The sequence below is a fragment of the Pelecanus crispus genome, chromosome 5, assembly GCF_030463565.1.
Source record: "Pelecanus crispus isolate bPelCri1 chromosome 5, bPelCri1.pri, whole genome shotgun sequence".
NCBI classification, from domain to species: Eukaryota; Metazoa; Chordata; class Aves; order Pelecaniformes; family Pelecanidae; genus Pelecanus; species Pelecanus crispus.
Window position 1 is genome coordinate 3,154,803 of NC_134647.1, and position 13,154 is coordinate 3,167,956.

General features: G+C 41.2%; 1 protein-coding gene across 4 annotated transcripts in view; it reads right to left on the reverse strand.

Moving 5' to 3' along the window:
* Window positions 1-250: 250 nt before the first annotated feature.
* The window catches only part of KIF5C (kinesin family member 5C), an 81,155-nt gene continuing 68,251 nt past the window's right edge, over window positions 251-13,154 (reverse strand). For all 4 annotated transcript variants that reach the window (XM_075711600.1, XM_075711597.1, XM_075711599.1 and 1 more), the window contains 9 exons: window positions 11,626-11,743; window positions 10,398-10,474; window positions 8,901-9,010; window positions 7,962-8,063; window positions 7,270-7,330; window positions 4,969-5,040; window positions 4,057-4,161; window positions 1,372-1,588; window positions 251-357 (listed from right to left, as the gene is read on the reverse strand). In XM_075711600.1, the coding sequence (XP_075567715.1) occupies window positions 251-357; window positions 1,372-1,588; window positions 4,057-4,161; window positions 4,969-5,040; window positions 7,270-7,330; window positions 7,962-8,063; window positions 8,901-9,010; window positions 10,398-10,474; window positions 11,626-11,743 (969 nt within the window). The remainder of the gene's footprint in view (window positions 358-1,371; window positions 1,589-4,056; window positions 4,162-4,968; window positions 5,041-7,269; window positions 7,331-7,961; window positions 8,064-8,900; window positions 9,011-10,397; window positions 10,475-11,625; window positions 11,744-13,154) is intronic.

Consider the following 13,154-nt stretch of genomic DNA (forward strand, 5'->3'; position numbering starts at 1 on the left):
AGCATTTTAGTTTATTAAAAAAGTTTTAAGCGGTAAGTCATTAAAAGACTCATCAGCAGCTTGCAAAGCATTCTAACAAGGCACTCCTCACTTAAATTACTAATTTTCACATTTAAATTACCAGCAAACAACTCCTACTAAAACTAGAAAAAAAATACTGTGGGTCTTCTAAAAGCAAGACTGAAATATAAGGAAACTGGGCGACCAGCGAAAGAGCAGATGAGTAAGTTACTTTGGTCTTACTTCTCGTCTATTTGGTGTTGTGATAGTAGCTGGAGTTTGACATCCCTCCCCCTCGGATGGCATGGACAGCCGTCGGAGAAGACGCTGGGTAATGACCAGGGCGGATGGGCTTGGCTGCAGAGTGAAAATAGGAAACCAAACGAGACATTTAGCTTTCACACAAGGTTTTCTACCTCACCTTCTCCTCTACTACAAACCCCCCTGTTGCCAAACAAGGAGCCGTGCTTGGCAGAGTAGCCTGTAATCTAGCTCTGCGGAACACAACGTTCCCTTACCTCGGCCAACAACAAATACATCCATTTTCTGCTTGTGACAGAGCCATTTACCCATCCCATGCACACCCCCCATCTCGGCAAAGATTACGGACTGTCTGTACAACAGAGGGAAGTCAGGACCCGCTTGGTGGTCAGTGATGTACCTTCTACATCCAATTTGACCATTTGTATCATCCCAGAAGATGCGGAGACAAAGCTGTCAATGGCTTTCTACAAGAGGTAGCATACAGCGGGGAATATTGCGTGCTGCCTAATTCTGTCTCAGGTTTTAATGCACCAGTATCAGCATCACCATCCAAAACATTATCCTTCTACTTTAGCAATTCCAACAAATAATTTCAAACGCTGCCCCATCTTAAATGCCATTTGATAGTATGCACGCATTCAGATTGCGCCACAGAGCTATATCAAGCATCTGGATTATGTAGGAAGATCTTTGACTCTACACGGTCCAAATTAAATCCGCAGGATGAGTAATCAGGGAAAAAGAGAAGAAGGGTCAAGGTCCAGAAAGGCAAGGAAAGAATGAAAGCAGAAGGAGAGTATGTGGGGGAGAAGGAAGAAAGTGAGATACTAATTTAAAGAGACAAGTTTTCGGGTCACTAGAAGGGCACACAAGACCCATTATGCCATTTATTTACCGAGTTAAATAGCAGAGGCACTTTAAACTTTAGGTGGGGCAGATTCTATTAAAAAGTGAAGTCTTTGAAGATTCCTGTGCAGCAGAGGAGAAGCAGACCCTGCGGTTTGCCCCGGACTGCTGCTTTCAAAGCTCTCTCCATTTAAGCATGAGCAAACAGACCAACCATGAAGTATGTGAGCAACCACTAACCCTTTAGCTCCATGTCCTTACCAATTTGAGCAGAGTGTGCTCTCCGTGCCATGTTTTTGGCTCTCACAGCCTCCTTAATGCGATCCACCTCCTGCTGGTACCGTTTGCGGTCTCGCATGGCGTTCTCCTTGGCCTCCTTCAGTGCGCTCTCCAGGGCCTTAACTCTCTCTGCCGTAGCTCTAAGTCGTTTTTCCAGCTTAGGAAGCTCACAACGAAGATCTGCATTATCACGTACCAACTGCAAGAAAAGAAGTTTCAAAAATGAGAAACTATGGGAAAGGTCCTCTTGCAAGGAGAGACAAAATATCACCGATTCCTCCGCACACCTCGTATACCATGAATGAAAGAAACAGGTTTCTTCCAGAAATAGCTGTAAAAAGCTTACATCAAAGAGAGATTTATTTTTAATCATGCAGTTCATTTGTCTAGCTGAGGTATGGTATTAATTTACATTTTCCAGAAAGATCCAAGAACAAGTGAGTTTATTCCATTCAACAAAACTTCACAGACCTGATCCTGGAGGGCAAGGGCTCCCAGACAAACCCTGCCACTACGATATCCACTTTTCTAGACTTTAAGAGCAAGTGTTGCAGAAACTGCATTTCTTCAGAACGCAGAAACGTCCGGCATTTCACAAATACTTGATCACCTCATTATTTCAAAATGGCAGTGCTTAAATATGGCTTATAGACAACACTGGCTATCATCAAAAATTCATCATCCCCACTGGTTATGGCATGCTTACCTACTTGTTCCCTACTCAAGCATATGGGAAAATCGGAACCTTCAATGCCTCAAACATCACTAAGAAATCACTTAAGGCCTGTAGCTATAAATGTGGTGATTATATGCAACTCTGAATTTGTGCACTTCCTCAGTAAAATATGAACCTGAGCAAGGTCTATCAATTATCAGAATAGCATCTAACTTCACATGCAACAATAGCCAAGATAGAGAATTGATATTTTCATGAATAAAAAGGTGATGCAAACTTTTAGAAAATCCAGTACAATTTCTACTGAACAGATTATACCACTACTAGAAGTCAACAGAAAATTGTTCCAAAGGAATGATTCTCCCTTTTCTGGAGTGAAGGGAAGAAAGTGGTTTAACTACCCCATTAATAATACAGTAAAGCAACAGCACGTACTAACATTCACACGTTGTTTGACAATCAAAATGTTTTACACCTGCTAGTCCAGGCTTAGTGCCAGAAGAAAAACACAAACAAAGCTAAAAAAAAATTGTCACAACGTGCTTTCTCTGCAAGTGTTGAACGCTTGTTCTACGAAATAGTTATGATATGAAATGAGAGCAGGATGATATCACATTCAGGTCAAGTCCAATGTCATTTTTCTCTCTGAGTTTCTTGTGAGACATGGACTCCTAGTTGGTTTTGAGTAAATATACGCTAACGAGAGCTATAAAAATCCGTATCTGAAAACCCAGGAGATGTGTGAACGAGTGCAAAAAAGGCAAAACAGTAAAAGGAAAAACGCTCCTAACATGTCCCAATTTCCACATTTAGAAACTAGGTCTTTAAACCATCTGTTCACTGGGAATCTCAAAATACTGAACCTTAGCGGACACTTGTCACGGTCCGGCACTGTTTGCTTTTTTGGCACTTCCACGGGAATAAATAAAGCAAATCTCGGCAAGCACTGTGTCTCACTAACAACAGACTCAGAATACTGCACTGGAGAATGTTATGTCACTATTCACAAATGAAATCAAAAGCATCTTTACTGTTTTGTGCTCCGCACCTGAGCAGCGGCACACAGATCAGAAATACTGACATCTGTAAGAGAGTGGAAGCATACTTATTGGCAGAAATGATCCAGTTTTATCTAATGAGGTGCTGCCCAGATATAGACACACACCATTGGCATATACACACTTCCAGTAAGCAGAGGGTAAGGCTCTTTCCTTGACATATACCTGCCCACCGCACGTCCCCTCCACCCCGCATTTGTGCGGTGGATACCGATGGTGAAGGGCTCTCTGTAGCCCTTGTCTCTCTGAACAGCAGAATTGCAAAGGAAACGGGAATTCCATGAAAGAGGGAGGAGACAGAGATGGACATGCCCAGAAATGACCAACCTCAGCATCCCAGGGAGGTACCAGCCCTTGCATTTCTTTGCTTTCATACTCTGCTGGTTGACTCCAGTTAAGTCACCTCCGAGGGTGCCTCTAAGCAGCTTTAAAACCAGGAGTCAAAACTGGGGATACACAATCCATCTAGAAACCAGCAATCAGCACACAACGTAATAACAAACACTTTATTCTGGGTTTTATGCATTACACCAATATGGTGACGATTAGTCTTGCCAAAACTGCTAGAGTCTATTTTCACAGGAAAAATAATTGCTTATTTAACACATTCATAAAAAGTATGGGTAGTGGGAAGAGCAGCTCTCATACCAACCCCTAATGCCAAGAACTGTAGTTGGGAATATAGGTACCATTTCCTCAGATTGTACCTACATGTTACCTTCAAATATTATATTTGAACATTAAAAATGTATGAATTTTTTAAAAAAGGTAATTTGTAATACTATGGAACAGTGATCCACGTAAAGTTTTTCTCACAGCTGTTTTCAGAGAACTCTCAGAGTTTTCAGAGGCAATTACTATTAATCAATGAAAAAGACACAAAAGGTTTTGATTTAACAGTCACTAGGCACCGGCAGCAAGCAGAGCCCCTACCTGTTTGTGAACCTTTGTAAGCTGTTCCAGGTTGTTCTCAAGAAAGGAAATTTTCTGCTTCTGCGCAGCACTTCCGCCTGCGTCGTCGCTGTCAAGTTCAACGCTCTGCACAGAGAATTGCAGCATTCAGCAAAGCCAGGCAGAAACTCAGGAGGAAGCTCAGGTCTTTTGTGAGTTTAAGCTTCCCAAAGGCAGAAAAGTCTTCCAGAGCCCCAAATTAAAGAGAATTTATTTTACCTGTTCATTTGATATTTAAAAGCCCCATTACCCGCTACACAAAAAATAAACTATTCTTACTGAATAATTATGGGGGGATTCTGAATAGGAAAACCATAGATTTTAGTGGGGAAAACCCCTTTTCCCTCTTTTTTCCACTCTTGGGAGACATTTTTATGTAATATGGGTTTTCCACTGAAAAAAAAAAAAGCATAAAAACTCTTCCCCAAAACTACTCTAAGGACCGAAAAGCATTGCGAAGCCTTCGACTATTTATGCAGCTTCTGACTCCTCTTCAACAGTTTAAGATACATTCATTTCTGCCAAAGAATAATTTTGCCAGGAAAAGGCTGACTAGTCACAAGCCCATAGAAAGAAAGGACCGCAGCATTCAGTGTAGCATAAGCTAGCGCAAGTCATATTGAATAATTTCTGGTACCCATTAATACCATCTTTGAGAATTTTGTAACGGAACCGAACTGGATTGGTTCATTTCACTTAACTACCAAGAGTTGTCCTTAACAAATTAGGACCAAATAAAAGCTAATAAACATCAGAACAGTTTTAATCTTACTACTCACTGTTATTGAAAAAGACAATAACCCATTTTGTAACAACATGCACTAAAGGCTTCCAGCAAATCACAAGAATACTGCAAAAAAGATACTACTTTGGTTTAGAAGAGTGTAGTCTTACTTTTTTAACGCGGGTGGTGAGATCTTGCACAAACAGTTTGCGTAGGTTGTGAAGAGTCTGAAGTTCTCTTGCCTGGAATCAAAATAATTTAAAAAGAAAAAAAAAAAAAAAAAACAAACCACAAACCAGTAAGACATAGTAGATACTCTCGGGTAAAAAAATCTCTTCAGATTTGAGTAGGCAATACGACTTTATTGTGATTTCTTCATGCCACCAAGCCAGGAAACATGAAATTAATTATTACTCTCCCCTTAATTGGTTTAGCGGTGGACTTGGTAATGTTAGGTTAATGGTTGGACTAGATGATCTTAAAGGTCTTTCCAACCTAAATGATTCTATGATTTACTTATAGAGATGTACCTGCCTCTAGGTATACGCAGCTGACAGAAAGGCAGTGCCCACACTGTTCCGCACTGAAGAGCTCTTGCACCTCCCAAGGTGTTCACCACACCAAAGCTACTTCTGAAAATATGTTGACTCTGTCTTAGGGCGTGGGGAAACAACAGCAGAAAGCTGAAGTCTCACAAATTGGCCACACACATCTAGCGACATGAAAGAGCTCTGGATTCACTCTCTAGCAAACGCATTGGCCTGCTCTGAATGCTTACTCACAGGCATTTAAGACATCTTAAGTGCTTTTTAAGTATTGGCAAAAATCCAGGCTTTCCCAGCCTTTTTTTTTTTTTTATATGCATCAACTTCTCAGGCTCAGCGAAATAATCACCTTACTCCAGACTGGAGGTGTGACACAAGAAGTGGCAACCCTGCACCTACTCGCAGAAGGACGGAAGCACTAGTCCATTTGCAGGAAAGGAAACTGTGTGGATAGGCAGATCACCCCAACCCCGTACTGCACCAAAGCCGTACTGAAGAGAACTGTCTTTCCAAAGTTGGTAAGAGCAACCTTAGCTTTTCTGTTTTGTGCTTATCCACTCACATACTGGAATTTAAATTAATTGCTCAATAAGCTCCACCATGACTACAAGCTTTTGAACTTGAATTTTTTCTCTTTCTCTCTCCAAAGAAAAAGGCAAAACCGACTAGAAACCAAAAAGGAGAAACTTCCTTCATGGACTACTAGAAACCACACGTTACAAGCACAGCCTGTTTATGTATGAGTGATGTGGTACCCAGAAGAGGCACCGTGTGCAGCTGTGGGCCCACGAAAACTGTTCTTCATCCCTTTCTCCTCAAAGTAATCATCCAAACGACACGCAGTGCCCACGGAGCCTGATGCCTCCCCATACCACTGGGCAGGGACGAGCCACCGTTTGGCCTTTGATGGCTCGTGTTTTCCTGTAATGCACTATGCTTGATTTTTCATTCCTGCTGCAGTAATTATTAAAACTCTAACAAAGTGCATAAAATTTTCATGTAAGATAATTCAAAGATGTTTATTCAAAAATTTTAAAAATACCATCTGGGTTACTGCAAGCTGATGCCATCATACCACCTAACTCTGATTTCCAGCTGCCTTACTCATTCGGCGTACAGGGCAAATCAAGTCTACATGCAAGCTCTCTAAGTATCTGACGAGTACAGTTTCATACCAGAAAGGTTGGTTAAATCTTAAATCTGTCCCTCACATGAATTTATTTTAACAGGGCTTACATCTGGGGAGCCATCAGGAGCCAAAGCTGAAAGGACCCAAATAGTTCAGCTTCAGTCATGAACTCCAACTGATCCTGAGGCCACTATAAGCTTAATTTTTAAAGCATCACGCAGAGGAGAAAATCCTGGGTTTGAGTTAATAACCATATTAACATTACCAAAAATCACTATATGATGCTCCTAAAACAGCTGTGGTTTTGACCAACTTCTGAGATCTTTGAGAAGGCTTGCAGATTTTACAGATAAGAATGTAGCCTCCAACAAAACTGTGCGGCAACAGCTTCAAGCCTGAAGCCATCCACCATAGACTGCATTTTTAACATTGCATGAACAATATCAGATTTCTTCGTAAGCTGTTGCACTGCTCAAGCTGGAGGCAGGTACGTATCACCTAGCTGTAGCTACGCTGCTCAGGACCCTGCTTATTCCAGCTGACGTAAAGGAACAAGGACAGTGAAACAGAGTACCAGTACACGTTAACAGTGACAGCTTATTCACAGGAAGAAATAATAACAGCATTTAATCTTGAATTTTAAAATTCAATTTCATGATTTGGCAAAATGCACAGATTTAGCCTATTATGATATAAATTGGTCATTTTCTTGGGCACAGATGCAAGTGTTTTGGTAACACATCAGTGATGAAGACCTAGGGGGAAAAAACGCTGAATAAAGTGTAATTAAGACATACCACTGTTTCCTCCAGCCCCTTAAGATCTTCTCTTGCTTGTTCCCTTTTATCATTAAGCAGTCTAGAAAGATCACAACAGTAAACAAAAATCAAAAATGTTGAAGTCATACAAGACAGAAGAGAATCAATCAACATTCAGTTTGAGTAGAACATCTGCAGATGTGAGCAAATTGTACATCTCTTCACATCTGTAATTACGCTTTTGACTGTCCCAAATATGCAGCTTTCTCACACAGAATGGCTGAGCCACCATCTCCATTTTTTGCGTCCACACGTGAAATTTTTCCCTCTCATTTCCAGGAAAGGCTTTTACTCAGATGTCTGATTATTGCTTAAAAAAAACAAAACCAAAAAAAACCCCAAAACCCACCCCAAACCCGCACCTTCTTTCTTGTTTGTTTTTGTCATGCATTAAGGAATGAGGGATTTAGCACTCGCTGTGATATTTCATAAAATCAGAGCTCTAAAAAAATCTTTTTTGGCAAGTATCAAATCCGCTATTAAAAACCCTATGATATAAAAATACGGAGTAATTGGTAATCATACATTAGCACTGCATGTTGGCTTTGTTACTGAAATTATATTTTCAGCGTGAATATTTCAACACAAATGCTTCTCACTAGGACATTTCCTGCGGACACGTTAAAAGACACGATATTCAAGGTCACCAGATGAGAAAACTGTTGACTTACATGAGATTTTCCAGTTTCATTTCTCTTTCCTGGTCCTCAATTTTTAATTTATCATAATCAGCACTCAGTTTCTCTTGTTCCAGTTGCAGCTTCTGATTCATACTGGAATGCAAAAGAAAAAGTCAGTACAGCTCACTCCTGAACCCCATAAACAAGGGTGGGTAAATCTCCATAAACAAAATGGGGTTAGACAGAGAAACTAAAGCTGTAACTCTACTGAAAAATTCTGAAAGAAATTAAGCATAAAGAATCTGAAGAACGATATTTAAAAATATTGGAGAATTAAATTCAGTGGCTTGCTTCCTTTGACTTAAAGGACACAAACTGTTCTTGCAATCTTTCTGTCCTGCTTCCTCATGTTCCTCATTTCTCTATTATTAGTCTTTGGCCACACAATAAATAGGATGAAAGAATGAACACTACATCAGGATTGCCTAGATTTTATGAACATGGACAAAAAGAAGAGTACAGGAGCAAAGAACTGTGTTTTTCAAGTGCTGGAGAGGCTAACAGAGTTACGTTGCTGTGTCAGGAAGAAATATTAAGGGTGTGAAAATGGGACACATTCAAGCCACCCAGACTCTCAGAAAATCTGTGGCAGGACTAGTTGCTGTAAGAGGCCCTCAAAACCTTTATCTTTTAAAATCTGTTCTCCTCCAAGCTCCTCTTACCTCCTGACCTGCAGGCGTAACATTATTCTTTCTTTTTCCTTTCTATATTTTTATGGACTTGTTAAAGCTCCACAATAAAGAACTAGGAACTATAATCCACTGTGCAAAATAATTAGAGGGTTGGCCATTGCATGTAAGGACGCTACTTTCTGTAAGACACCGCAATATATAGACATCAGTTAAAACTAACAAAACCGACCCCAAAACATCCCTACAGTGTCACAGAACAGGACAGGAACAGAGAAAGTGACGGAGCGCGTGAACATACTCCCTGATTTCATCGATTATTTTCTGCTTCTCTTCAATTTCATCCCTCAGCCTGGACAGCTGCTTCTGGTGGGCTTCCCTGTGACTCTCCATCTGCTGCTCCAGTGCCTTCTGCAGCGTGCAAAAACCAGAGCCATACATGAACCAGAAGTCGAGTAACACAGCTAAGCTTCCTTCTTACGGGTCAGCTAAATCAACCCGTCTTTCTGGATTTGAGTGAAGCTTATCAAATCAGGTTAATTCAGGAATCTGCATGGGAGATCTTTCTACGACTGCACAACTGTGCATCTACTCAACTAAGCGTTTCATTCAGACAGTTTTTAGCCACAGACGTACACCAATTTCTACTCATTTTCTTGCAAAAACTACTCCATGTGAACCCGGGGTCTTAGCACATCAAGTGCCGAGAATGACACTGTTCTTACCAGTCCTCTAGTATTTCACCTGTTCATTCACACACCCCCAAAGCTATACCTGTGACAGAAGTAAAACCCGAAACGCCCTCCCCCTCTGAAAATTGTTCATCCATGGCCTTGTTGAAATTCCAGGATTAGATATATCTCGAGTAGTAAAAAATCCTCAATGCATCCCTTTAGAAGGCTAATAAAGGATTTGCTTTTTTCTTCCAACTGTAAGGAATAACTGTACAACTGTTTTAATAACTGTAACTTTTTTATAATGGAGGTTACAGTTCTGAAGCTGACAAACCTCTATCACTATCCTTGTAAAATTAATTTTTCCTTTTATGCAGTTTGCAACTCCATCAGAAACACAACTCGCGCATTACTGCCTCGCATTTCTTCTTTTCATTCCAAAGGAAGAAGAAAATACCAGAAAACTGGCTTGTATTTCATTATTATTTCTAGGAGATAGTCAGAATTCTTGCCAAATGATTTGGGTAAGTGGTCCGGACTCTTTTTTTTAATAAAATTTTAGTACCTAAATTACATTAACCCTGGTAGCCTGATTCACTACTTAGTAAATTGACTTTCAGCAGAGTTGCACTGGCAAAAAATTAGAGTAACACAGAGGTGAATCGGTGTCTTTTTTCAATCACATATAACAAAACCGTTCTCAACTATGGGCGCAATATACTGGCTCTTATATTTCAGCCTTCCATTCGTGTGATTTGAGGAACCCAGGCACGTCCAATTCAGCAAAACCAGTCCACTGAACCTCTCTACTCTTTGATGTTGGCTCAGCTTACAAACTGGTCTCAGAAAATGCGCTCATCTCAGATATTCAGGCTACAGCTTGCTTTTTTCCATAATCTGGTCAACCACCTCAGTACTAGCAAGTTCTCTAATTTCAAATTGCAAAGGTCACTCAGTTACATGAGGTCAGGTTTTCTAACAGAAGCTGGCAATTCTGACAGAGGCTAAAAGTGTGTTCTAAAAGCACACACTGTGTACAGGAAGAAAAAATTACACCCTAATTATCAGCTTAACAAACGAGCTCACTGAGAAATGCCCTCTACAATTGCCGCCCGCCACACTACCTTCATCTCCTCTGCATCCTGAAGCCGGGTGAGATGCTCCTTCTCCTTATCCTTGAAACTGACTTCGTGCATTTTTTCTGTTTAAAGTTGGAGACAGTTGAGAATTAACCGCACAGTTCCAGGACATGCTACGTCCAGCCATTTAAAAAAAAAAACCAAACCAAAATCAACAGTTCCTCTTTTTGCAGGGGGCAGCGGGATCAGGGGAGGCAGCTTTGGAGGGGCAGAAACAGCCACGGCTTGCAGTATCCAAACTGTGACCATGCTGCCCAAACCCCCTTTTCCTTTACTCACAGTCCACATTGTTTTCAGCCTACCCAGCACCTTTCCAACCTACCCTTGTCTCCTTATAACCCCACATATCACAATCCTCCCTGTCCCCTTGCACTTTCTGCTGGGAAATGGTGGCCTCTGGAACCAGGTCATTTCTTAGGAGTGGGGTAGGAAGATCAGGAGATGGAATAAAAATTCTATTCTAAAAAAATGCAGGAGATGCTTAAAAAAAAAAAAAAAAAAAAAAAAAAAATCTTGTCACCACCTGCTGCTCCCAAAGTGAGAAAAGATCCCTTGTGCAGAAATCCAGAATAATGTTAAGGCTACTAGGTCACATTGTAATTATACGTAAACTAGGAGCTTAGCAATGCTAGAACAACTGCTTTTGATATGCATTTTCCACATTAAATCAGAAGGGGAAAAACCAGCAATTCTCAAAATTAAGTCAGCTGGATCCTACATAGGAGCTAGAAAAGACACATGTTTTATCGATCGTGAGGGAAGCAGCTTCCTTTTGAATGGGGCAGGGCATTTGCCACAGGGACAACTGAAATTAGAGAGATATCCAAGAATTTTACGGAGTAGAGATTTAGCAAGATTGACTGGTGCTGTTTAGCTGAAGTATTTGGGGTATTTTTAATTTCTCACATCATTAAAAGCACAAGATAAAGCTTGTCATAAAGTTTTTGATTCTTTTCAAAAATTAAAGTTCTCTGTATTTTGTGAAAGGACTAGGCTGAAAGGGGTAATTCTGGTTTTATCTGAAGTGTAATGTACTACAAGGAAGTGCAACGTGTTAAATATTCTGAATCACAGTTTCATGTCTTCACCGCAAAATACTAAGCAGACACTAAAACGTTGTAGGACTACTCTACATACGATACTTCAGCCAATACTGAATTTTCTAAGATACAGTCGGTAAAAGAAATGATGACCACAAGACCCAGCGTTGTACCTTGAGCACGTAACTTGGCAAGTTCTTCATTGAGAGAGTCCTGTGACTCTTCCAGCTGCCTTCTCTTCTGCTCCATATTTTGCATGTAGTCTGTAAGGGACTTGATCTTTGCTTCATGCTTTAAAGACATGGGGAATAGCAATGAGATGTGAGTACCACAGCTTGTTACCTACAAATTCAGGTACTGTCCTCATAAAGGAGGAAAAATAGAAAGCTCTCCACATCCAGAGCTGATGACTAGGAGAAAATACAGCAAAAGATCTGAGAAGGAGCTAATGGACCAAAACAGACTGCATTTTTAAAGGTCACACTTAGTACCCCAAGACATATACTTAACAGTGCAGATGGTAATTCCAAAACGTCAGGGGAAGCTCATGACTTGGTGTTAAACAAACAGCAGCAGCTTTCTAAAACCAGTTGAACACTGGGCTTCTGAGGTGGCTTCCTGGATGCTTCAACCTGCAGAAGCTCAGATCAACTTTCACCAGCCATCCTGATGATTTGTTTCTCTCTAACATCCTTTTGAGCTAGAAGGGCTTATGTTTAAATAGAAAATAGCGAAGAATGTACTGAAAATACCAAAAATCAAATTAAAATCTCCTAATTTGGGGGTAAAATTAAGATACTGTCTAGGAATTATGACATCCTATTAATAAGGCCACTGAAGCATTTGTGGTTCACTGTTTTTAAAGTTCATCTTGGCAGAGAGGGGCCGAGGCTGCTGGGTTGGTGCCACTGTAAAGATGAGACTTAGAGAGGAGTAATCCTTAGCAGCAACTAAAATAGTTCAGACCCTCCTGGCCCCAAGGTCTCCAGGAAGGGAAGGGGCATGCCCGAGCTGCACGCTTTGGGCAGTAAGTCTTCCAACAGATTCCTAAACCTGACAAGAAATTTAGTCAGCACCCAGCTTGGCTCCAAATGTTCCGGCTCCAAAACGGAGACTCTTGGTACAGTACGCAGCGGTGATGCGCCATTTTATGGATCAGCTTAACACTGTAACTGTGCAGCCCTGTGACCCGGCATGGCCATTGGTAGTGACGGGCCACCAGCTTTGTACTGAGTTTGCAAGGCCTCAGGACTGAGGCTTGTCAGGCTCTCTCTGAGCTCTTCCTGACCTGCCTTGCCACTTTGCTTTGCTGCTTTTTAACTTGGTGGCTTTATAGATAAGGTGCATTTGCCCATTAACAACATTTTGAGTATAACAGCACCCAGTTTCTTCCCACAGATGGGTCTCAATATGCACCCAGTTGTAGAACCTCCAAAATGCCAAGGCAAGGTGATCACCTGCTTAAGAGTATTTCTGCTTAGTTTCTTCACCACATGAACATACAGTACTTGGACAAGTCTCTCAAATCCTAAACCTCCAGCCTCCTGTCTGTAAAGAGGTACTGAGGGCAACAGTTAGGTCATGCTTGTGACAAGCTGAGAGCACTGAGGCTCTCTGGGATTCCAGTGTGACCGCAGTGTGGACAAACACCAACCCCACAGAGGCAGCTGGGCTGCCTTCCGCTCACTCCTTCACCGGGTCA